Below are 25,462 nucleotides of genomic sequence, written 5' to 3' on the forward strand. Positions count from 1 at the left end.
TTACTGGGTTAATTCCCATTAAAATTGGCATATCAAGAAGACAATTTATTCCAGGTTCTCACCAAATCCTGTCTGAACTGAAATAACCTTAAATATGTATGATTTTCAAATAAGGAAAAAGGAAAAAGCCTCCAGGTTCCTAATGAATACCCATGATGGCAAGGCATAGTAGACCAAGTGCGATAAGAAGCTTTATCCACAGCAATAATTCAGGAGCCTGGAAAATGCATAATTTATAGATCAAAATATTCTCTAGTTACTAGTTAAAACTGACAAACCAGTATCAGTTGTCAGATACTGATTTTTGCTACTCAACTGATCATTGGCTTCTTCCTTCTCATTAATGTAAACATGGATATATTTGTGGGATTCATTGGGAGCTACTGGATAAGTGCCATGAGATTTCTGTTGATTTCCATATATAAAATGTAAAAAAAGAGGCTTCAACATTACAGTTCCATTTGAAGTCAAATGCTAGCATTGCTGCACACAAAAAGGAATGTGTATTGAAAGTATGGGAAATTGAACTGTTTCAACCATCTACTCCAGGAATTATTGATGCTTTGCTTCAGTAGTGGTGTAAAACCTACTCCACATTATAAGGAAAGGTACACTGTAATACCATCCTCTATTTAGTATAGATTTGTTTATTTGTTTGTTTACCCTATGATTATTCTTGCATCTATGCTTGATTTCCTCTCTGGTTGGTGCAACTGAAGTTTGACCTTGTCCACATAATCTAAAACTGGTTTACTGTCCTAACTCAGTTGTAACATATGAATGCTTTGCAACTGCTGTAATTATAACCTGTACAAGGAAGGCAAACAGAGCGGAAATGGACCAGGGTTCAAAGATGGCAAGACTTACATTGGCTTGCTCCCCAGGCAGCACTTGAACTGAGGATTTGAGGAATGGCAGTCAGGGATTAGGCAGAAATTTATGCTGGCTACAGGGGAAAACTAAGGATATTAGCCAAGGAAAACTCCTTGCACCAATAGGCTACAGTGTGTCAGCTAATAAATCCTGAACTGCATTAAGGCTTTTGCCTCTAGCTTCCTTGCTAATCTGGCTAAAAAGGATACCTTCATTTACTGCAGGCACGCCTTTGCCCTTTCTCCTTCCTTCAGTGGATAGGACCTGGGTCTGGCATCAGAGGATTCTAGGTTGGCCATTCTGGCAATCCTGCAGCACAATAATAGAATGGGATTTTACTTGCAGGTCTTCAACTGGACACAAAGGCAAAATTCGGGATATAAAATAATTAAGCAAATAGATAATTAAATGCCACAATGCTGAATTACCTAGAACTGGGTTGGGGGACCTGTTGCCATCTAAACGTTATTGGACTCCTAATTCTCATTAGCCCCAGCCAGCATGGGCAATGGCCTGGGATGATGGGAGTTGTAGTCCAACAATATCTGGAGGGCTGCAGGTTTCCCATCCCTGATCAGGTAGAATGGGTACCATAAGAACCTTTTGTGAGCGACAATATAACCTTGAAAGGCACTTTGAAGCAACCCCCGCCCCCCCAAAGTGAAGGCTAACCTAAAAAGTAAATTGACAGAAATGATACTTTTATTTCTTAAAGTAACTCTATGGTCTGCTCTGCATTTATCCAATTTGCCTAAGGCTTTGTTTTACTTACAGAAGTCACTTATCCTCAGATTTTTTTTTTAGTCTCAAAGGTTTTGAAAGCAGCATACCATCATCCCAAGGTTACATGTGAAGAGGAGAGATAAGGAGATATTAATTATTTGAACTTACCCTGACTAGAAGGATATGGGTGGGTGGGGGCAGGGGCAGCAAACAGAAAAGGTTTGTCACGTTTTCACTGAATGCCTGCTGTGAATCTAACCCTCTGCAAGTCAAAGAGCAGAATAATAATTGCATGTTGGTTCACGTACAGATTCAGCTACCATGTCTTGTGACGTCAGTCTTGATTTTAAGACACTGGTTTCCAACAGAAAGTGTTGCAAAAGGGATTGCAAAGTAAAATAAACAGAAAAGTTCTGCATTAACAGAAGATTTTAGATACATCAGGGTGGTGCCTTATATCAGAACATCGAGCTGTTTAAATATTTGTTTTAATGCCCCAGTCTTCCTTAGCCCTGCATCATGAATCAGCAGAGAGAGCATGAACTAGAGGCCACAATGTGGATTTTTCTAAGTAAGAGCATTCCAGGTTTTGAATTCCCACTAAGCTACGAAACTCAATGAGTGGCCTTGCTCAAATAATCTCCACAGTCAACATATTGCTGCCAATATAAGTGACAGCCACAGATCTAGTTCCTCTCTCTCCCTCCATAACATCTAGTAGAATTTGTCTGGTGTTGTTACACTACAGAGTTCTTGGTTTCACTCCCCCTGTTATCAGCCGCCAGTGTAGGACAGTGGTTAAAGAACTGCAAAATGCTACCCTGACCAGAGGTAAATTAATCCAGATGTTACAACAGGAGGATGGAACTAGCTGTACAGCTATTGTGTTTTGGAGTTTGGTTTCTGGGCTTCTTGGGGTGCAATGTAAAATTCTGCCCTAGCTTCTTTGGAGGAAAGGTGGGAAACTTAGGAAACAAGTATAACCTGATGACAGTGGCACTATACTAATGGTGTGCATTGGCACAAAGTTTTGTGTCACTTCGTTGCTCTGTTTCTGTACCGTAGTTCCGTGATATCACTATGTTCCTCTCGGACCTTGGGCTTTTCAAGAAGTAAGGCTATCCAAAATGTTGCCCGCAGAGCACTGCAGAGCTCTATATTGCTTTTTAGTTCTATAGCACAGCTGTGGAGGCTTTATTTTTAAAGTTAAAACTTTCATTTAAGTTTTTTAAAAAATCAATTATTGCTCTGCTTTTTAGAAAAGAAAATCCAAAACCCACAGACCAACCCTGAGCGCTTCAGTACTCTGCAGGCAGCAGTCTAGGCAGTCTCATATTGTTAGGCCTATTGGTCAGTTGGAGGACACAACCAACCACTAGACAGAAAGGCTGATGTGAAGCTGCAAAATTACACAAACACACAAATACGTACCACCTCTTAATTAAGGTCAGAAAGAGACAGACCCCAGCTCCAAGTCATTGTGAAAGAAAGAAAGTCCCTATTACTTCCCCCACAAAAAGCCCCTGAACCCATTTGACCGCAATTTGGCAGGCTTAATCTATTCTGGAGGAGCTATGAAGTGAAAGTGCATTTCATCCATATTGGTCAAAAGGTGTTATAGCTGTTTTTAGATTCCTCTTTATAGTGAATGGGGGAACACAGAGCTTTGTTTTATATGGAGCAGCTCAGAACATGAAAGACAGATTGCAGCTGAGAGGCTACAAAGCGATTCAGAAACAGATCAGCTTTTTTTTTAAACACACACACACACACACAGAGAGATACAAGGCACATCCTTACAATGCTGGGGGCAAATGGCACACATGACCATCACCTTATTGTTATTCTAAAGCAGCAATGCAGCAGCAAGCAAAGGCTCTAGCAGCCAAGTCAGCTGCTTGTGGCTGGAAAGCCAAACAGGATGTGTGTGACTGTTGCCATGGAAACAAAGGGGCAGTCCATTCTGTATTGAGCACCGGATGTTAGCTCAGTGTGTGTCATATGACCTGTACAGGATGTACATGGGTGGAGTTCGGAGTTTCTCTCTGTTTGTTCAAGAGAGCAGACATGTTTTCTCTGTACTGAAGTGAAAGACAGGAATTAAAACATGTAGATACATTTCTGTCTGTGTCTGATTCCCCTCCCTGGGGATATGCAGGGAGGAGAAGGAGGAGAAGCAATTGGTGTGTTTTTCTCACAGCCTGAGGAAAATCGCCGGAACGGACCTCGTGTGTTTCGCTGCCGGGAGTCGCCGGAGGGAGGTCAAAAGAATTCAGCCGGTGCCTGGAGAGATAGGCACATACCTCTGACCGAGCCTGAATTCTGACATTGGTAGCAGTTGACGGTTGCTACGATCCATGGGAGTCTGCATCAAGGAGACTGTATTCATCCCTCTCCATGGAGGCCTGAGATGGAGGCTGATTCTCTGCAGCTAGAAGCTGACCAGAAGAAGCTCAAAGCCAAGCTACGGAGCCCAGGTATGAGATTTTCGGGCTTAAAAGTGTGAATGCAGATTGATTAATTCTCTGCTTCATGGGAGCAACGTTTGGGAAAAACAGCTCCGAGAGAGAAGAGTCTGCATTCCAAACATTCCTGTGGTTTTTCCTGTCCAAGGAAAGGAATGTGGTTGCTTAGCAACGCAGGCCAGTTTCAAGATAAGGGCTGGAAGTCAGGCTATGCCCAGAGAGGCTAAAACAGCTCGTGTTTAGACTAGGCCCTTACAAAGGAACTGTGAAAGGGGACTTTCCAAGCAGCCAGTGTTATTGCTGCCAGGTGCACAGAGTGTAAACAAGCCAGCTATTGGATTTTAGAGGCTTGTGTTTGAGAGTCAGTGCAAGGACTCAAAATGGATGCCAAGAAGGGGGGAGGCCTGCCTTCTACACCCCTTTTGACCAGTGACAATTATGCATCTTGGTCTATTAAGATGAAGGCCTTGCTGCAGAATCAGAGACTGTTTGGGGTGATTGAGAACCCCATCCCTGCAGCACCAACGCCTGTTTGGGAGTCACAGGATGTGAAGGCCAGAACTGCTATAATTCTGTGCGTGTCAGACTCTCAGCTTATTCATATACAAGATTTACCGCACGCGAAAGATGTTTGGGACACGCTGAGAAGGACACATCAGAGAGATGCAGGTTCTTCAGCGTTGCTGTATTTTGAAAAGCTGACTAACCTGAGGCTTGCGCCTGATGGAGATGTTCAAGCGCACCTGACGGAAATGAAATTTCTGCGTCAGCAGATGGTGGAACGCAATTTCCGTCTGCAGGAGGAAGTGTTTTGCTTCATGGTGATCAACAGCCTGAATCGGACTTACAAAACGGTTGCCAGTCAGCTGGGGTCTCTCCCAGCGCAAGATCTAACGTCGGACAGGGTCTTTGCCGTGGTTCTGAACGAACATGACAGACTTGCCGCCCTGGAAGTCAAGGACAGGGGGAGGGAAGAACGGAGTTCAGACACCCCCACTGCTGTAGCTACTGGAGGAGACGCTGTAGCTATGAACGTTGTCCGATGCCACAATTGTGGGCAGACTGGGCATCTTCAGCGGTACTGCAAGAAGCCACGTCAGAACAAAGGAGCCAAGGGAAGCTCCACGAAGTCTGAGGCGTCAGGCAGAAGTCATGCCAAGTCACAGGCGAAGCCTGCAAAGGCTTTGATGTCCCTAAAAGCCATACCACAAGTGGGGAATTCCTTCATTTTAGACACGGGAGCGACGGTTCACATGACCCATCGCAGGGATTTGTTTTCGTCGTTTAAGAAGCAAAGCTTCGTTGTACAACAAGCCAACGGTCAAGAGCTGGAAGCCACCGGAATTGGGACTGTGTATCTTAAAAGTCTGAACTTGACTATAAACAATGTTTATTTGGTTCCAGAGTTGAAGTACAATCTGCTCAGCGTTTCGCAGATTGCCAAGAAGGGACTAAAACTGTCCTATGATGATCAACACTGCGAGATCTACAAAGATGGAGAGTTGTATCTTTCTGCTAAAGAGAAAGATGGACTGTATTTGTTGACTTTTAATCAAAGTGATTACATGGAATGTAATTCTTATGATTCTAACATGATTTCTTTTGCAGGTGTAGCCAAGAAGAACGCCAAGCAGGTCACCTCGAGGGTCGACAAGGCATTTCAGCGGGTGTATGCTGATGTGATTGGTCCTTTAGCACCATCTAGAGGCAATGCAAAGTATTACCTAATATGTGTTGATTCTTTTACAGGTTTTGTCTGGATTTATCTTTTGGAGAGACCGAAAGAAGCCTTAGAAAGGTTTAAAGAGTTTTGTGACAAGGTTAAAAATATGCATGATGCTGACATAGATTGTCTTTGCACAGATGAGAAGCCAATTTTTCTCTTACAGGATTTCCAGAGGTTCCTGAAGAAGAAAGGGATAAGACACAAAATTGCTAGTTCCGAAGAAGCTTGGAAGAGATGTGTCTGTGTTAGGGTGAACAAAGAATTGCAAAAGGGAATGCATGCGCAATTGCTTAGTTCACATCTGCCACATGAGTACTGGGCTGAGTCGCTAATGTCATATTGTTACACGTGGTTGAGAAAGGTTTCAAAAGACGTGGGATGTTCTCCTTTTGAGAAACTGTTCCACAGAAAACCTTCTGTTGCCCATTTCAAGGTTTTTGGGTCTCATGTGAGGACAGAAGCTCCAGGTGGAGTAAAGAATGCCAGAGGCATTTATGTGGGTTATGAAAAGGGTCTCTACAGAGTAATTTTGTCTGAATCTGGTCAGGTGATTCTCACAAAATTTCTAGAGAGTGCTCCTGAACAGGAGAGAGTAATTGTTCACACATTTCCCACAGGAGATGATGATGATTCTGATGATGATGATGGTGATGAGTTTGATCTTATTGAGTTCAGTAGTACTGATGATGACAGCGATAGCTCAGACAGCTCAGTTGTCACAGTCATTGAGAGGAAATCTCACGTAATGACTAGACCCTCAGAAGAGGAGGATGAACCACTGATTAAGCTTAGTACTGGTTCTCCAGAGAGTTCAGAGGCTGAACCAGAAAGCGAGGGAGAGCAGCACCTCTTACGTAGGTCTGAGAGAGCAACGAAGGGTGTACCACCCAAGAGGTATTCAAAGGAGTTTGCCAACCAAGCTATTGCATGTGTTGCTGTTGTAAACGACCAAGGTCAAATTGAAGCTGTGTCTGAGTCAGAGACAAAGGCACAACAGAGAGTTGCTAACCAAGGTAATGCAGAAGCACTCATTCCTTGGAAGTCACACAACCAGAGAGGTACATTGGTAAAACCAGTGGCGGGTAGTTCCAGGGGTGGAACTGAAACAACAGGGGAGTGTTATAAGTATAACAACTGTTTGTTTTCTTCTCTGGATGACGCTTTGCTCGCTGCACGCATTGATACTTTAGGGGGAGTATGTTATTCTAAAGCAGCAATGCAGCAGCAAGCAAAGGCTCTAGCAGCCAAGTCAGCTGCTTGTGGCTGGAAAGCCAAACAGGATGTGTGTGACTGTTGCCATGGAAACAAAGGGGCAGTCCATTCTGTATTGAGCACCGGATGTTAGCTCAGTGTGTGTCATATGACCTGTACAGGATGTACATGGGTGGAGTTCGGAGTTTCTCTCTGTTTGTTCAAGAGAGCAGACATGTTTTCTCTGTACTGAAGTGAAAGACAGGAATTAAAACATGTAGATACATTTCTGTCTGTGTCTGATTCCCCTCCCTGGGGATATGCAGGGAGGAGAAGGAGGAGAAGCAATTGGTGTGTTTTTCTCACAGCCTGAGGAAAATCGCCGGAACGGACCTCGTGTGTTTCGCTGCCGGGAGTCGCCGGAGGGAGGTCAAAAGAATTCAGCCGGTGCCTGGAGAGATAGGCACATACCTCTGACCGAGCCTGAATTCTGACACTTATAGCCTTGTTTGTGAGCTTGTAGAGACATCTGATTCGGGCATTTTTTGAAAATGGAAAGCTCTGCTAGTTGGGCCTTGATGCAAAGCAGGTTGTTGTAAAGCTCCGACAATATTGTTGAAAAATATCTTTGTATGGAAATGGAGAGCCCTGTGTTCTTATAAAGACTGCATTCGCATAATTACTGCAGTTCACAGATTGCATGGATCAAAACCTATTGAAATATGCTGCAGGCATGCCATTGATTCAACAGGACTTTGGATTAGACCCTCAGAATCGTAACTCATACCGTGATTTATCTTCTTTTCAGTATTGATGCATTGTTGCTGAACTCTTACACACCTCAACTTATTTCAAAGTCCTGAATAGCTCCTCAAACTCCTGTTGTTCTTTTATCTTCACTGTGTGCTTGAACTGTTAGTATGGTGAAAAGAAAGGTTAGGCATGCACAGAGGAGAAAAATGACTCTTAGGTAGGTAGTTTCCAAGGCCAGCCTGGCCTCTAGCAGTGAGCGTAATAGACACAGGGATGTGCTGATGTTTTTGTGATGACTGATAACGCAGAGCAGTGGGACATCTGAAGGAGCAACGTGACAACATGCAGACTGAAAAAACAACAACTGGGGAAAGGACCTTGAAAGATCACTTATACTACACTGAAAGAAAATTTGCTTGTTCACCATCTTAGCCAGACCACTGCACAAATGATCCTGGCTATTCTCTAATATCATCAAAACAGGATGCAGAAGAAAACAGTGGATAAAATAAAAACCAGAACTTGGATAATTATTCTTTACCTAAAATATGTTGCTTATTTGGCACAGGGGACAATAGAGGACATGGCCCTCCACAAAAGACCCAAACATTTGCACCTAAGCTCTACTAAGCTGTTGATGCTTGTAGCTAGCTGCCTGGAGGCTTAGCTCCACAGTTATGGGTGAGCCGAGTCCTGAGCTGCCAGGGGATTGCAGGTCGTGGGCCACTGGGTGAGTTCCACATAGATATAGCTTTATGGCTCGCACCAAAGGTCTTGCCTATTGCAGTAGTCTGTTTCCCACCATGACCAACAAAATGCTTCCAGGAAGCCCCCTCTCCACGACAAGCCTTGAAAGCATCAACCCTCTTCTTTTTTGTTACCCAGCATCTGGTGTTGAGTGGCATTCTCTCCCTGAACGTGGAAGTTAGATATAGCCACCATGACAGCCATTAATAGATCTTTGTTTCATGCGTTTCTCTTACTCCCTTTTGAAGCCTTCTTACGTTATTGACCATCTCCACATACTGTGTCAGTGAATTTCCTAAGTTTTGCTTTCTGTTAAGAAGTTGCTTCTTGTGTCTGTTCTGAATCCATTCTCCTGGGTCGCCCTGAGTTTTAGTCTTGCGAGAGGAGAAAAAGGTTATTGCTATCTGCTTGTTTTGTACTGCGGTTATATAAATCTCTACAATCTCCTTACCTATCTTTTTAAGTTTTACTGTTAAGCTATCTAATACATTTTTAACAATCCTGTAGTGATCTAGAAACCCCAATGTACAATCCAGTTAAACCAAAATACCTCAGTTTTAACCGGAATGGATTTCACTGAATTCTGTGTAGGCGCCATTGGCATAAAGCAAAGAAAAACAGATTGAATTAATATGCTAATTGTCATCACTTTGGGGTTTACATTTTTGAAAATCAAGATCTATAAATCCTGCACAGGTCATTAATATCAACTATTTCAGAAATATTATGTGGCTGCTGGGATAGCTCAGTTGGTACAGCATGAGACTCTTAATCTCAAGGTCATGGGTTTGAGCCCCAGAGTGCATTGCAGAGGGTTGGATTAGATGACCCTTGTGGTCCCTTCCCTTCCAATTCTACAATTCTGTGGTCTTATGAGTTTGGATCTATCAGTATGTTTTGACTTCAAAACAGCTGAATTTTGTGCTGATCCTGAATAATGGTCTGTGAAATGCAGCTGCTGCTTATTTTCACACCTGTTACTATAGTGAGAGTAATAACTGATATGAATCTCAAAGATGAAAGTAGTGAGAGGGAGAGGAGCGCGAGCCTGCAGTTCAGACTATTACTTGCACCCATCTTCTTTCCATCAAGTGTATCGGGTCTGCACATTAGCTAGAGAGATGTACTGTATTAGCAAGGTGTCACACTGTTCAGATGCTGTAGGGAGCTGGCAGTATGGCAAAAAAATAATAATGGTTGAGGCAAAACAGGAATGGTTGGTGGCAAAAAGAGAAGCCACCACAGCTTCTCTTACCTGCGTTGTATGGCAGCGCCTGTGAAGCAGCAGGTTCTGGCAAGATCTCGCTTCTCTGTTTGACGAGGGCCTGCTCGTCATAAAATAATCAGTCTCACACCAAGATGGATTGAAAAGGCCTAGCCAGCAACAACTAAAACTCCTCAAGCTGCTGCGGCCTAGCATTTTATTCTTGAACAGTCAAAACTTATAACATTGTATCAACTCAGCCGTAAAAGACAATGCCATACATGGAAATCACACCATTATCAGGGTATGCTGTGTAAACCAATCACAGGCCTAGCATGAGGTGTTCACGCGCTGATCATGCCCAGCACAGCCTGCCCTGCCAAAAGGTCAGGCTGCAGTAAATTTCCACCCATGTGCCCATTTTCCCTATAGCCACAAACAACCATATTCCTACATCTGTTCATGGCAGCAATGCAGGTGGAGTGCCCGCAGGGGCACTGCCTCTTGGGCTTCCGCTGCCTCAGGTGACTGCTTCACCCTGCCTCATCACTGAGCCAGCCCTGTAGTTACTAGTACAGTGGACATCTTGAATCTGAACCCAAACAAAACTGGTCCAGAGTGGGTTGTGCCTGTTATAGTTCCTAGCAGATAAGTATTGTTATGTACTGAAGTTTTCACCCTGGGCCAGCAGGGGGATACTGTAGATAGTTTTCACTCAGGTCCATATATGCAAATAAGGGATTGAAAGTGACATTCAGTGATTGGATAGTTACAGAAAATGGTTACTGTTGCATTGTAGTGGAGCTCTATATAAGCAGGCTGGCTGAACCCTTCAGTTCAGTTCTGTTCTGGCCTGTGAATAAACAAGAGCTGTTTGAAGAATCGCTGTGTCGTCTGATATGTTCACCCACAACTTAACAAGTATACTTCCCTTGTGTCTTAATTCTATTGTGTTTTATGTTTGCTTAGTACGGAATGTGAATCTAGTCTGGAACTGTAATAAATTTCATTCATTCATTCATTCCCTTGTGTCTTCAGCAATGCTTGCATCACAGCCCATATCTTACCAAGTGGAACCATGGGAGTCAGCTCCTAGGGGTCGGAGGGTCTTCGGATCCCCTATAAAATATTTGAAGGGGCCAGGTTCGTCAAAGTTGATGGGCATTGCCATTCAAATGCTTTGTGTGCACAGAGTCGTGATCAGTAATGCAGGGCGGGGCTTACTGCCCCCAGTATTTTATTCAAGTTAGCACCCCGGCAAACTGAATTTTTCTGCCATCGCTTTGTGTGCCCTGTGGTCTGAGTTATGAGCTCCCTGACTGGGGTTCATATACGGGCGCTGCGCTATGTATTGGTGCTTTGTTACACCGTGTATTATACTCTGTCATGGTGACATGGGTGTGACTCAGTCTTTGATTCAGAGGCAGCTTTTAAAATTTCTCCCCTTATTTGCACTATGTGAGGGGCTGGTGTAAAGTTAGGTCATTTGGAGAGCATGACTGTGGGATGAAGGGGCACAGGATATATGACATCTCCATCCTATCTGCCTTCTGCCCACAGCTGCAGCCTGTCTCCCGCTGTGTATCTTCAGAGGCAAACAACTTTGTTCTGATGGCATATCTGGGATGTTCCTGTGGTATACCTGCTGTTGCATTCTCCTTGTATATGAGCCCTTTGACAGCTCCATGGACTTCAGCTGGCAGATTGTCAGTACGGAATGTGGCTTTTAATTAATTAATTAATTACTTAATTAATTAATTAATCAGAAAAAAAATCTGCTGCCATATGAGTTTGGAGCTACTTTTGATTTAACTGATCAATCTACTAAAAGTTTTGTAACCCTCCTAAAGTGTTACAGTTAAAACCACACACTGGAAAGTTTTTTTTAAAAAAATTGATAATATTTTAGTCATTTATTTCATCACTTAACTTTTGGGGTGTTTTGTTGAGCATGCTAACTGAAGGACTAAATTACATGTTTTTATTACTTAGAAAACAATAGGAATTATATAAAAAAGCATTTCTACCAAGCGTTATAACGATATACAAATACACCTCTAGTTTAAATTCCCCATATCTTTTGATTGTATGCCCCCCTCCCAAGTGCCTTACAGACCCTGGAACAATTTAGACAGAACTTTAATGCTATTTTATATTGATGGGGAATTCAGAGTACAAATATATGCCGCAACTCAATTTGCCTACAGATTCACAGCAAGAATTTTGCTTAAGGCAGATAAAATATGGACTAAGATTTACTGAATTTTGGCTTGCAATGGAATATCACATTTTTGACCTCAAAAGGCCAACCATATCCCACTGTGTTGTTTACTGCAAATCAGCTTGGGATTTCTCCTGTGTTAAACATAGTTTAACACAAACATAGTTGACTGTATGAGAAGAGAACAATAAAATAAAAAGGTTATTTCTTTTATTTACTGTTGCACCCAATAAAAGGTAAAATATATTCTACCCGGATTGTAGCATTTCATTTTACAGCAAACAGGTATTGCTTGAAGAGCCCCTATAAATATTATGAATTATTTACATACAGGATGCAAAAGCTGTAAATTGTTCAAGCGGAGCATGAATATTGGATTCTGAGACTTTCCATCTTTTTTGTTCTCCTGGATAATATATTGTTTAATAATCAAACAGAGTTAAAATAATTAACTTTATGCCCATTGAACATACAAAAATAGAAGTTGTAAATATTCTAGGTCATTTTTTTTGACCTAGAATTCTCAAGTTCCTTTTTATTGAGACTTTAGGAAACACAGCTGGGCACAATACAAAGGTGATGTGTACAACCACAAGGACACAAGTTGTTTCTCTGCAGTTTTTATTTCAGATGGAGAGTCAGACCACAAAACAGCTTGCCTAGTTGTCAGTAGCAAAGAATGCTGTTTCCTAGAACCACAACCTAGGAAGCTAAAAAGTGCAGGTTTGTGAGTTCACTTCATTAAGCAGCCTTATAAACCATTTCAAAAACCAAGTTTGAAACTTGGCTCTAAAAATGCTCCCTGGATTGTGGACTGCTACTCTAGCATTAGGCTTTTCATACTTTTTAAAAGTTTACCTGAAAGTTATTTGTCTTAAATATTCAAAGTATTTCACCCCCCCTTTTTTTCCTTTGCAACAGGAAGGATCGACTGCTTAGGTGTTCTCAGTGCAAAGTTGCAAGATACTGTGATGTACGTTGCCAGGTAATCATTACTCTGATAATTAGCTGCAAATGAATAATGCAAATAGGTTACCCTTTTAGCCTTGATATTTTCCCCATTAACTCTTCTTAAGATCTAGGAAATTGGTTGTCATGGCCAGCAAAAATTATACATGCATGCACATGCACAATTAATTTTTTTAATGGTACAGTGTCATTACGTTGCATTTTGATGTAACTGTATATATTTTTATGTTCTGTATTTGTTTTGTTTTTGTGGTTCTTGGTTAATTTACTTATGTACACTGATATATTGAATAATGTTACTTAAAAATGAATTATTATTATTATTATTAGTATTAGTATTAGTATTAGTAATAGTAGTATTCTTAGGTTTTGAATGTGGAATTTGCTTTGCATTTTTTTCTGTACTGGTTCTTTTTTGCTAGGATTTGTTAGCTGCTTAGACAGTTCTATTGAAATATGAAGCGGTATACAAATTAACTGTAACTAAAAAACTAAATAAGGGATGCGGGTGGCGCTGTGGGTTAACCCACAGAGCCTAGGACTTGCCGATCAGAAGGTTGGCGGTTCGAATCCCCGCAATGGGGTGAGCTCCCGTTGCTCGGTCCCTGCTCCTGACAACCTAGCAGTTCGAAAGCACGTCAAAATGCAAGTAGATAAATAGGTACCGCTCTGGCGGGAAGGTAAACGGCATTTCCGTGCACTGCTCTGGTTTGCCAGAAGTGGTTTAGTCATGCTGGCCAAATGACCCGGAAGCTGTACGGCGGCTCCCTCAGCCAATAAACTAAGATGAGCGCCGCAACCCCAGAGTCAGCCACAACTGGACCTAATGGTCAGGGGTCCCTTTACCCCTTTACATTTTAAAAAAACTAAATAATACTTAGGCATAACAAAAACCAAACCAAACACCTGCCTAAAAATGCAACCAGAAGTAAAGCACTATGTTACATTGGCCGGACTTCGCCAAGTTAAACTGTTCATGCAAAATACACACACAAGGTTACTGGGTTCTTTTGCAGCAGCAGGTGCAGCCATGACAGTGCCTAAACTAGGAAAGGCTATGCCTGTTTGTAAGCAGTCTGTATTCACGATGTGAATGGATTCAAATTGGCAGTGATCATAAAGATGTGATTCCAATGTCTTTCTGACTTTAAATAGCACTGCTAAGATTAGAAGAATGAGACACACGATTTTGTGTGATGTTGCATATTTCATCTCCTTGCTCCTTTAAAGGCTGCATAAACAGTTGATCATCTCAGTGTCACTTCTAGCATATTTTAAACTCCTTCCCAGAATTTATTTTAGGAACAAAGCATGTCAGATAAAGGCTGGCTTCAAAGAACAATTTTAGTTGGCTCGGGAGGAACATGCCAGTACAGCTACGTTATGCAGAATGATGTCTTAATGATTAGAGACACGACTGTTTATTTAGGGTGAAAGAAACTGGATTCATATAACCTTTGTTTTCTGGATACTTTGAGTTACAGTTATATTCCAATAGCTCTCACTTTGTAGTCCATGCGAAACAGCAGATAAGTTAGAAGGGTGAACTTTCAGTGAAGTCCAAAACAATTACTTGCAAGGGGGAGCAAAACCAAGTTGAGAGTGGGAACTTTTCACAAAAACTTGCACAATAAGCTAAATGCACCATCCGCCCTTTCAGCAGTTTTTGAGAGATGGCCTGGTTAAGCTGTGCACACCTTCACTTTGAAATGGCTTTCTAGCATCATAAGTCAAATCTGTTTGGGTATGTGAATTATACGAATATACCTTATACTTTTTTAAAATTAATTACAGATTTTCTTGTTTTACAGAAGTATGTGTAATGTCTCTCGTATTTTTTCCATGTAACATTTTTACATATCAGTTTCATTTGTTGAGACATTAGGAGTAGGGAAGGGGTGGGGTTGGGTTGGGTGGCGATGTTTCTATTTTGCTTAATGTATGTAGGGTTTGGTGTCAGCGTTGTTCACGCCAGTTCTCTGCTGTTCATTTGTGTTTCTTTGGTGGTGAGAGAGGTTGGAGTTGGCCTAGGATGTGGTTGTTTGTTTGTGTTTGGCTATGGTGATCTTTGTTTTCGTGTGTGAGTGGGGTGTGTGTGTGTTTTGGATCAGGTTAGCCATATTGATTTGTATGCTGTTGGTGGATTATTGTCCTTGTCTTGTTGGGCTGTGTATGTGATAAAGAAGAGCCATACCGGGGTAAAGGAGTCTTCTTCTGTTTGTACCCGTGCCAGTTTCAGTTTATTGGTTAATTTTTCTAGTAGGGCTGTTTCCCATACTATTTGGTACCATTGGTCCATGCTTACTCCTGACAGGTCTCTCCAGTGTCTGGTTATGGTGTTTCTAGCTGCTGAAAGTAGGTGGGTTATGAGTTCTTTGTGGTGTAAATGGGCATTGTTGTCTTGGAAGATGTTTAGTAGGGCCAATTCTGGGGTGATGTCTAATACTTGCTTAGTTATTTTACATATTTCTCGTATGAGAATATACCTTATACTGAGTCACACCTTTGGTCCATCTAGCCCAGTAAAGTCTATTGTAACTGGCAGGGGTGCTTCTAGCTTCTTATCAAGAGCCCTCTTAGCTGGAGATGTTGCGGATTGAACCTGAAACCCTGACTCTTTCCTCTGACTTAAGATGTTGTGACATCTTCACATTGATTGCATGATCTCAGAGTGGCCGGAATTGTGTTGGCAGAATAAAGAAACCACCCCTTAAAAATAATGGTACACGAGGATTCATTCGTTGGGTAGTGAACAACGTACAAACAACTCTGGAAGGTGTGCACTGATTTATGGGCCATTTTGGCTTCTCCAAAAATACTTCTTTCACACTGAAAATATTGTGAACATTTGGTGCAGGCGTAGTTCAAAGGGAGCAAGGGTGAAATTAAAATATGAGCTGTATAATTTTAAACCACTATTTCATGTGCCAGAAACAGAAATGCTTTTTGTCCATTCAGCTGCTCTTGCAGATTTGTGTGTAGTGGCACTCCTTAATCCCATGTCATGCCTCTTGCTTCTGTTGTCTGCCTGCCTGCCAGCCTCTGTGCAAAACCTGGCTTAGCAGCAGCAGCAACAACGAAAACCCAGAAAAATCTTTTTGAGGTAGAAATCAAGGGACAGTCAAAATTGGAGGCTGAACATAAATATTCTGAGGAGAGGATTACTGATTCCGTTGGGCCAGGATCAGAGTTGCTGCAAAGCAGAAAGCTCCACTGAAAAGAATGGCATCTTACAAAAGGCAGAGATTTGTTCCTATTCATTTTTCCATAGGAGATCAGATTTAGAGAAAAATAAGGGGGACCTGCAACAAAATGTTGCAGTGTTGACTGGCTACTTCTGTTTGAGGGTTCTAGTTAGTCAGCCCTGCCTCCAGGACAATCCATTCCCTTCCTACCCTGTTTTATGTACCCCTCCCAAGAGTCAGTCAGCTTTCTGTGAGCACTGAATGTGATCAGTCTTCATCAGGCTAGTTCTGGGGTTCCCACTCTCTTTAGGAGGTACTTTAGATGCCCCCCAAATACCTCCTTATCTGCTTAAATGGTCTGTGTTGTCTACTTTAGGGATCCACACTCACCTATGACTGTGGGAAATTGGATGATACAGTGGTACCTCGGGTTAAGAACTTAATTCATTCTGGAGGTCCATTCTTAACCTGAGGTACCACTTTAGCTAATGGGGCCTCCCGCTGCCGCTTATGTGAGATTTTTTTTTAATAACGCTGATTTACCAAGTCTTGACATAGTCTAATAGTTCAGATTATTGAAATCAAAGGTCTTCCCAAACTTGGCAGTTCTGGCCTAGGCTGCAGTTGAAAGATGTAAGATCAGTTCCTTGTTTTTCAGATCTTGACCCAAATTTACAAATTCAAAAGAGTCAAACAAGGGGAGGGGATGAATTGTTTGCCTGGCTATGAGTGAGATCTCAGAAAATACTTTTGTCCAGAACTCCTTTACCTAGGTGCAGCATCAGCACATGTATTGGTAGGTCCCAGTATCCTGGCAGAGTAGCTTAGTGTGGTCTGTAAAACAGCTGAAAGAAGAAATGTAACAATTACCGTATATAGGGAAGTTTGTTAGTACTGTATGTGGGTTGTGTTTTTTCCTGCACAGATAGTTTTAGTTAATTAATCAGTGGGGTAAAATTTTGGCAAAGAGCTTAAAATGGAAGGGCACTTTTTATATTACAGAAATAGGGAAAATATTTTCATTTAATGCACAGTGGTAGAATTTTCCTTAAATTCTAATATGTCTCCAGAATCCTACAAAGTCACTTATACTGAGTTTTGGGTAATATGCAAAATTATTTAGATGTAAAAGACAGATGGTTGATCAGCTAAAACATTTAAATGGTTGGTAGTTCTAATAACAATTAATACCTTGCAGTAAAAATAGACCAAGTGTTTCAACAGCATTTCTTGCAAAAACCATATGTCCAACCATAATCAGTGGCTTGGATCCAAATATTCTTATGCTTGCACAAAATCACTTTTATCTGTGCACTGGTCTCTTGCAGTAATAATTCATATTTATTATATTTCAATATCTGAAAAGTTTACTTGCAAAATAACTTCTGTTTTATCACAACTTGTAGAAAGAAGCCTGGCAGGACCACAAACGGGAATGCAAGTGTATTAAGAGCATTGAGCCCAACTTCCCCCCAGACTCAGTGAGGCTTGTCGGCAGGATCATTTTCAAACTAGTAAGTAAACTTTCTACCTGTGATTGATCCTTGAAAAGGTGTCTACCCTGACTGGCTGAGGAGGCCTATATTTCACAGAGTTGTTATTGCTTCTGTTATGTACTGAAGTTCTCACCCTGGGCCAGCAGGGGGATACTGTAGATAGTTCAGGTCCACATATGCAAATAAGGGATCGAAAATGACGTTCGGTGATTGGATAGTTACAGAAAATGGTTACTGTTGCGTTCTAGTGGAGCTCTATATAAGCAGGCTGGCTGAACCCTTCAGTTCAGTTCTGTTCTGGCCTGTGAATAAACAATAGGAGTATAGCATCTAGATCAAGGGAAGTAATAGTGCCACTGTATTCTGCTCTGGTCAGACCTCACCTGGAGTACTGTGTCCAGTTCTGGGCACCACAGTTCAAGAAGGACACTGACAAACTGGAATGTGTCCAGAGGAGGGCAACCAAAATGGTCAAAGGCCTGGAAACGATGCCTTATGAGAAACGGCTAAGGGAGCTGGGCATGTTTAGCCTGGAGAAGAGGAGGTTAAGGGGTTATATGATAGCCATGTTCAAATATATAAAAGGATGTCACATAGAGGAGGGAGAAAGGTTGTTTTCTGCTGCTCCAGAGAAGCGGACACGGAGCAATGGATCCAAACTACAAGAAAGAAGATTCCACCTAAACATTAGGAAGAACTTCCTGACAGTAAGAGCTGTTTGACAGTGGAATTTGCTGCCAAGGAGTGTGGTGGAGTCTCCTTCTTTGGAGGTCTTTAAGCAGAGGCTTGACAACCATATGTCAGGAGTGCTCTGATGGTGTTTCCTGCTTGGCAGGGGGTTGGACTCGATGGCCCTTGTGGTCTCTTCCAACTCTATGATTCTATGATTCTAAGAGCTGTTTGAAGAATCGCTGTGTCGTCTGATATATTCACCCACAATTTAACAGCTTCATAATAGCTCTTGTTGGGGAGAGGCTAGAATAAGAACTGGCCGCCCAGGTTTCCCTATGCTCCTTGCCGAAGCAAATTTCCTTCCCTGCCAGTGAGAGCCTGGCATATTAATGACCTCGAGCAGAACCTCTTGAATTGCCTGCCTACGTGGATGTAGGTAGCTTCTGTTTATGTTGCAGTATCCTCTGCAATTGGCAGCTGGGATGAAACTATTGTGCCATCACTTACTCAACTTTTAAGATACATTCATGCAAAAAGGCAGAACACTGTCACATTTGTGTGAACCGCTTTTGGATTTATTAGAAATGTATCCTTAGGCACTGGGATGGAAATGCAAAAGCAGAAGGACAGACTGTACTTCAGAGTAGTACTAATTTGCGTAAGCAGCATTGAAGTCCTGACTGAATCAAACTTGCTGTAAAGATTATAATTTCTGGAATTTGTGTACTTAGCGCTGGCTTCAGAGTTTAGTCCTTAGTTTGATCATAGATGAATCCAGAAGTTGTATGTTTACTCATATGTAGTTTCAAAATTTTCACAGCTCAGATCTCTATGGGAGGCTCATCGTCTGACATCAGTTTCAAGGGGGCTTCTTTTGCACATGTTCACAAATGGTCACAAATGTCGCATATCAGTAAAATAAATACCTTGTGTCAGTGAATGAATTCAAAAAGGTTTGTAACAGCCACCTCAGCTGTGCTTGACTCAGTGTGGAACTCAGTGGAGCATATGGGTGAAATGTGTTCTGCAAAGCAAGGTGTGAAAATCAAGAGAATAAGAATAAATGAGTTGTAACTTACAACAAAATGCTACTAATGTTTTCACAAACATGAACAAGAACGGATTAATGCTAATGATTGCTCTTTTAGTGCTATACATAAAGTATTAAAAGAATGATTAAAAATTGAGTTAATGATTTAGTCTGCCATCCTTTTAATTCATTATTATTATGCTCACCAGTTAAGACAATCAACATGTCCATCTGAAGAGCTCTACTCTCTTTCTGATCTTCAGTCAAGTAAGTAGACATTAGCCCTACTTTTTTGTAAACGCTTCCCATGTTTACTGTGTAGCATCCTGAGATTTAACTTCCTCTTGGAACTTAAATCTTGACTCGACTAAGTAACACCTGAGAGAAGAGCTAGGATTGTTTTTCGAGTTTGTGTTTTTGTTTTTTTATGCTAACTAATATGTTTTCATTTTTGGGTTGTACAGTGCTTTTGGATTTAATTTCAGAAGTGATCTAGAAGAAAAATACAGACCATTGGAAATCAAAGAACAAATGTTTCTGGCATTGCGGATAAGCAGCTCTTCTGTATTGGAATCCATTTATTCCCTCTGCCATTGGCATCTGGTTGTCCTCTGTGAGAACAGGATGTGCTTTTGGCCTGATCCAGCAGGACTGCTCTTATGCTTATATTGCTCTTATGCTCATTACTCATTACTCTAATATTTTGCGAGCTTCTTGGTAATTTGTTCCATCACCTTCTTTTTTTAAAAAATTAATTTTTTATTGATTTTCCAACACAAATTAAAAGCAAAGCAACACACACATAAACAAACAGACAAAAAACAACAACAACATATAAACATGTATAATTTCAAAACCTCTTTTTCATAAACCTTACTTCCCGGACTTCCCCTTCCCTCCCCTTTTCTGCATCCCTGTTTTAAACTCTCTTCAACAACCCCTCACGCCAATCAATTAATAACATCTTCTTATTTTAGTTTCTTCTCATACTTAATCGATTACAGCTGTAATTCTATATTTTCCTTTCCCTTGACATTTTAGCACTCATTAATTTTACAGCAATTCTTAAGATATACTTTAAATTTCTTCCAATCTTCTTCCACCGTCTCTTTTTCTTGGTCACGGATTCTGCCAGTCATCTCCACCAGTCCCATATAGTCAATCACCTTCGTCTGCCATTCTTCCAGTGTGGGTAGTTCTTGTGTCTTCCAGTACTTTGCTAAAAGGATCCTTGCTGCTGTGGTGGCGTACATAAAAAACGTCTTATCCTTCCTTGGCACCAATTGGCCGACCATGCCCAGGAGAAATGCCTCTGGTTTCTTATGAAAAGTACATTTAAGTACCTTCTTAATTTCATTATAAATCATTTCCCAGAAGGCCTTAATCCTCGGGCAAGTCCACCAAAGGTGGTAGAAGGTACCTTCAGTCACATTACATTTCCAACATTTATTATTGGGCAAATGATAAATTTTTGCAAGCTTGACAGGGGTCATGTACCACCTGTAAATCATTTTCATAATATTTTCTCTTAAGGCATTACATGCCGTAAATTTTATACCGGTGGTCCATAACTGTTCCCAGTCAGCAAACATAATGTCATAACCAATGTCTTGTGCCCACTTGATCATAGCTGATTTAACTGTCTCATCTTGTGTATTCCACTTCAACAGCAGGTTATACATTCTTGACAAGTTCTTAGTATTGGGTTCTAGCAATTCTGTTTCTAGTTTTGATCTGGAAGCCAATTTTCCTGTCTTGTTTAAACGCCTCCATTATTTGATGGTAATGAAGCCAATCTCGTACTTTAGACTTCATTTTCTCATAACTCTGTAATTTAATTTTCCCATTATCTTGCTCTAAAATTTCACAATATTTTGGCCATTTAGATTCCATATTAAGTTTTTTCACCGCCTTAGCTTCCATTGGTGAAAGCCACCTAGGGGTTTTGTTTTCCAACAGATCCTTACATCGAATCCAAACATTGTACAGTGCTTTCCTAACAATATGATTTTTGAATCCTTTGTGAATTTTTACCTTGTCATACCATATATATGCATGCCAACTGAATCTATTATCAAACCCTTCCAAATCCAAAATGTCTGTATTCTCAAGAAGTAGCCAATCTTTCAACCAGCAGAAAGCTGCCGATTCATAGTACAGTCTTAAGTCCGGCAGGGCAAACCCCCCTCTGTCTCTTGCATCGATTAAAATCTTAAACTTTATTCTGGGCTTTTTGCCCTGCCAGACAAATTTAGATATGTCTTTCTGCCACTTCTTGAAACAGTCCATTCTGTCCACAACCTGTAATGTCTGAAACAAAAATAACATTCTAGGCAATACATTCATCTTAATAACAGCAATTCGGCCTAACAAGGAAAGTTTCAAATTTGACCATATTTCTAGATCTTTCTTTACTTCCGTCCAACATTTATCATAATTGTCTTTAAATAAATTCACATTCTTAGATGTCATGTTAATCCCCAAATATTTCACTTTCTTTGCCAACATTAATCCCGTTTCACTTTGAAACCTCTCTTTCTCAACATTTGTTAAATTTTTCTCCAAAACTTTAGTTTTTTGCTTGTTCAACTTAAATCCTGCTACCTGACCAAATATTTGAATTAGTTCTAATACTCTTTTCGTACTAGTATCTGGCTCTTGTAAAGTTAATACTAAGTCATCTGCGAAGGCCCTCAGTTTATATTGTTTAGCTCCGACCTGAATTCCTTTAACCAGCTGGTCCCCCCTAATCATATTTAACGGAACCTCCAAGACAGATATAAAAAGTAATGGGGATCTTGGGCACCCCTGTCGTGTCCCTTTTTCTATAGGAAGCTCTTCAGTAACCACATTATTTACAATTAACTTTGCTTTTTGTTCAGAATATATTGCACCTATACCATTTTCAAAACCTTGACCTACCCCCATCCCATGGAGATTCTTCTTCATAAAACTCCAAGAGATATTATCAAAAGCTTTCTCTGCATCCACAAATATTAGTACTGCCTTCGTGTTGATGTTAACTTCTAACAATTCCATAATGTCTATTATATTTCTCACGTTATCTGACAAATGTCTCCCTGGGAGAAAGCCGGCCTGGTCCTTATGAATCTCTTCCACCAACACCTTCTTCAATCTTTTTGCCAAAATGTCAGCAAATATTTTGTAATCCACATTAAGTAATGATATAGGGCGGTAGTTCTTAATCTGATTCTTTTCAGTCTCAGTTTTTGGTATAAGCGTAATAAATGCTTCTTTCCACGATTCGGGTGCCTTTTTCCCCTCTAAAATTTCGTTACAGACCTCCTTCAACGGTTTTACTAACCATTCCTTCAAAGCTTTGTAGTATCTGGAGGTCAATCCATCTGGTCCTGGAGATTTCCCCAATTGCATATTTTGAATGGCACCCTCTATTTCTTGTTCTGTTATTTTCTCATTCAAAACCATTGTACTTTGCTGTGAAATTTTTTGTAATCCATATTTCTTAAGAAAGTCGTCTATTTCTCCTTCATTCTCCGGCCCTCGTGCATATAGTCTTCTGAAATAACTCTGAAAACAATTACTAATCTCATTTGGTTTATAAATGTTCTTTCCTTCCACCTCCAAATTTGTGACTGTGTTCAATTTTTGTCTCTTCTTCAATTGCCATGCTAGAAGTTTCCCACATTTGTCTGCTGATTCAAATGTCCTTTGTCTCATTTGCTTAATTTTCCATTCTATCTCTTGATTCATCAGTTCCATATACTGCATCTGGTAAAACTTAATTTCACTCAAAATCTCATGAGACTTTGGTTTTGACCTCAGTTTCTTTTCTCCTTTTATCTTTTCCAGAATCTTGTCTTTCTTCTCATTTTGTTTCTTCCTCTTTAAGGAATTCTGTTGTATTAGGAAACCTCGCATCACGGCTTTGCTTGCGTCCCAAATTACTCTTTTCTCCACCTCTGTCTTCAGATTTATCTCAAAGTAGTCTTTCAAAGTTTTTTGGGCCTTTTTGTAAATCTCATCATCTCTAAATAGGGTGTCATTCATTCTCCATCTGAAGGAGCCAGCTGTTGTTAATTTCATCTCCATCTTTAGGGCATTATGGTCGGAGCAAGTCTTTGAGCAGATTTCTATTTTTTTTTATCTTTGGAGCCATCCCACTAGTAACCCATATTTGGTCAATTCTTGTCCATGTCATTTTTGCTTCGGAGAAGAAGGTTCCCTCTCTCTCAAGAGGGTTCCTTGTTCTCCAGATATCGATCAAGTCCATATTTTCAGTCATTTCAAAGAAAGTCTTTGGTAATCTCCCACCCTTAGAGACCACCTGTCTTTGTGCTTTATCCATGTTTGTAGAAACCATACCATTCATATCTCCCATCATAATTACATTGTAATCCAAATAGTCCACTAAAATCCCATGCAACTTCTTAAAAAATTCTGCCTTCCCTTCATTTGGTGCATAAATTCCGACTGTCAAAATTTTTTCCCCTTGGACCTGTATTTCAATTGCCAGAAATCTTCCTTGTTCATCTTTAAAAATCAGCTTTGGAGCCAGCTTTTCCTTTGCATAGATCACCACTCCTCTTTTCTTTACTTTGTCTGATGAAATAAATTCCTGTCCTAATCTTTTATTTATAAGCAATTTTCTATGTGCCCTAGTCACGTGGGTTTCTTGTAAACAAATCAAGTCCAATTGTTCTCTTTTCAAAATATGAAATACCTCACGCCTTTTTCTGGGAAGGTTCAATCCATTACAGTTCCAACTTAGAAATTGCAGAGCCATCTTGTTATTTAATTGGTTACTCCTCCAGCTGCTCCCTGCAGTTGTTCTTCCTCTGTCGGTGATTTAAGCCCAAATGTTAAATTCAAAATATCTGCTTCTGAAGTCAGTTCCACCACTCCCTTCTGAAGGTCTTCCTCGTTTCTTTCCAAGAATTGTTCTTTGTCCTGCACTGTTCTTATTTTTACTTTCTTTCCTTTGTAGTTGAAAGACAAACCTTGTGGAAATTCCCACCTGAAAGGTAAACTGTTCTTTTTCAGCAGGTAAACCAAGTCCTTATAATGAGTTCTTGCCTCCAAAATATATTTAGGGATGTCCTTGTAGATTTGCACATAAGCGTATTCAATCTCTAAGGTTCTTTGATAGTGTAGATTTAGTATTTTATCTCTTTCCTCTTTAGATCTTAAGGTTATCAGACAATCCCTTGGAATCTTTCTGTTTTGTCTCCTACCCAGTCTGAAGGCAGCTGTTATCTTAAATTCTTCTTCCTCCAAGTTTACCTGCCAAAATTCCGAAAACTCTTTTGTGAGAAAGTCCACCAAGTTGTCCTTCTCACTTTCAGGGACTAGTCTCAATCTCAGATTTCTCTCCTTCCTCTGTAGTTCCCACAAAGACAAGGCCGCCTCATGTTCATCCAGCTTTTTACAAACTGGTACTAATTTTTCCTGTGTAGTTTCTGCAGTAGTTTTAGCTTCTTCAGCAATTTTTCGAATTGTAGAATTTTCTTCAATCAATTTATTTATGGTTTCTGTATTAGATGTAATACTTTTAGTATTCAGATCTAGTTTTGTTGAAAGTTCTGTCAGCTGTTTAGTATTTTCTGTACTCTGCTTTGTCAAGGCTTCTAAAGATTCACTTATTTTAACTAATGTTGTGTCACTGGATCCATAGATATGTTTGTCACTTTTTCCTGCCCAGCTGCGCCTGCCGGCAGTATACTTGATATTGAGCCCCTTTTCTTTTGTACAGTTTTACTCTTAGCTTTTGTTATTATCTCTTCTGCTGGGCCGCTCATATCCCAAGGTCGTTCCCACAGGGGCAGCTTTTAAATGGAAAAATCCACTGACTTGTTCTTTACAGTCTGTTTTGCAACTGTTACCCCTCAGCCCTCTAGGGGGGGTAATCCAAAGTATCCAATAAGCAGAGGAACAAAAAAAAAAAAACCAAAGAATCCCCAAAAAAGAAGTTATTTGCAACAATCTTCCAATGTATCCAAGCTGTCAGTTAATAGTTTCAATAAAGTCCCAAACTTGTAACAAATAAAGTCCCAACTTTATAGCAGATCTCAAATGACAGTTCACCGCCTCGGTGCCTTGCTCAGGCAGTCCGTTCCAAGAGTCTAAAACGGCAGAAAACTTTTTTCCCTTTGCTTTTTTCATGCAGGTTAAACAAAGTCCACCTTTCTTCCCCCTTGCTCCTGCCTGCTAGGGGAAGGTTCAAGTTCA

At 40.7% G+C, this 25,462-nt stretch overlaps 1 protein-coding gene across 9 annotated transcripts in view; it reads left to right on the forward strand.

Moving 5' to 3' along the window:
* The window catches only part of SMYD3 (SET and MYND domain containing 3), a gene marked incomplete at its 5' end in the record, with an annotated part of 352,491 nt that overhangs the window by 25,365 nt on the left and 301,664 nt on the right, over window positions 1-25,462 (forward strand). For all 9 annotated transcript variants that reach the window (XR_013836949.1, XR_013836950.1, XR_013836951.1 and 6 more), the window contains 3 exons: window positions 12,825-12,888; window positions 17,464-17,571; window positions 19,465-19,522. Coding sequence is in view for 5 of the 9 variants with exons in the window: in XM_079969531.1 (XP_079825657.1) it covers window positions 12,825-12,888; window positions 17,464-17,571; window positions 19,465-19,522 (230 nt within the window). The remainder of the gene's footprint in view (window positions 1-12,824; window positions 12,889-17,463; window positions 17,572-19,464; window positions 19,523-25,462) is intronic.

The sequence above is a fragment of the Podarcis cretensis genome (genome assembly GCF_951804945.1).
Source record: "Podarcis cretensis genome assembly, chromosome: 3".
Taxonomy (NCBI): Eukaryota; Metazoa; Chordata; class Lepidosauria; order Squamata; family Lacertidae; genus Podarcis; species Podarcis cretensis.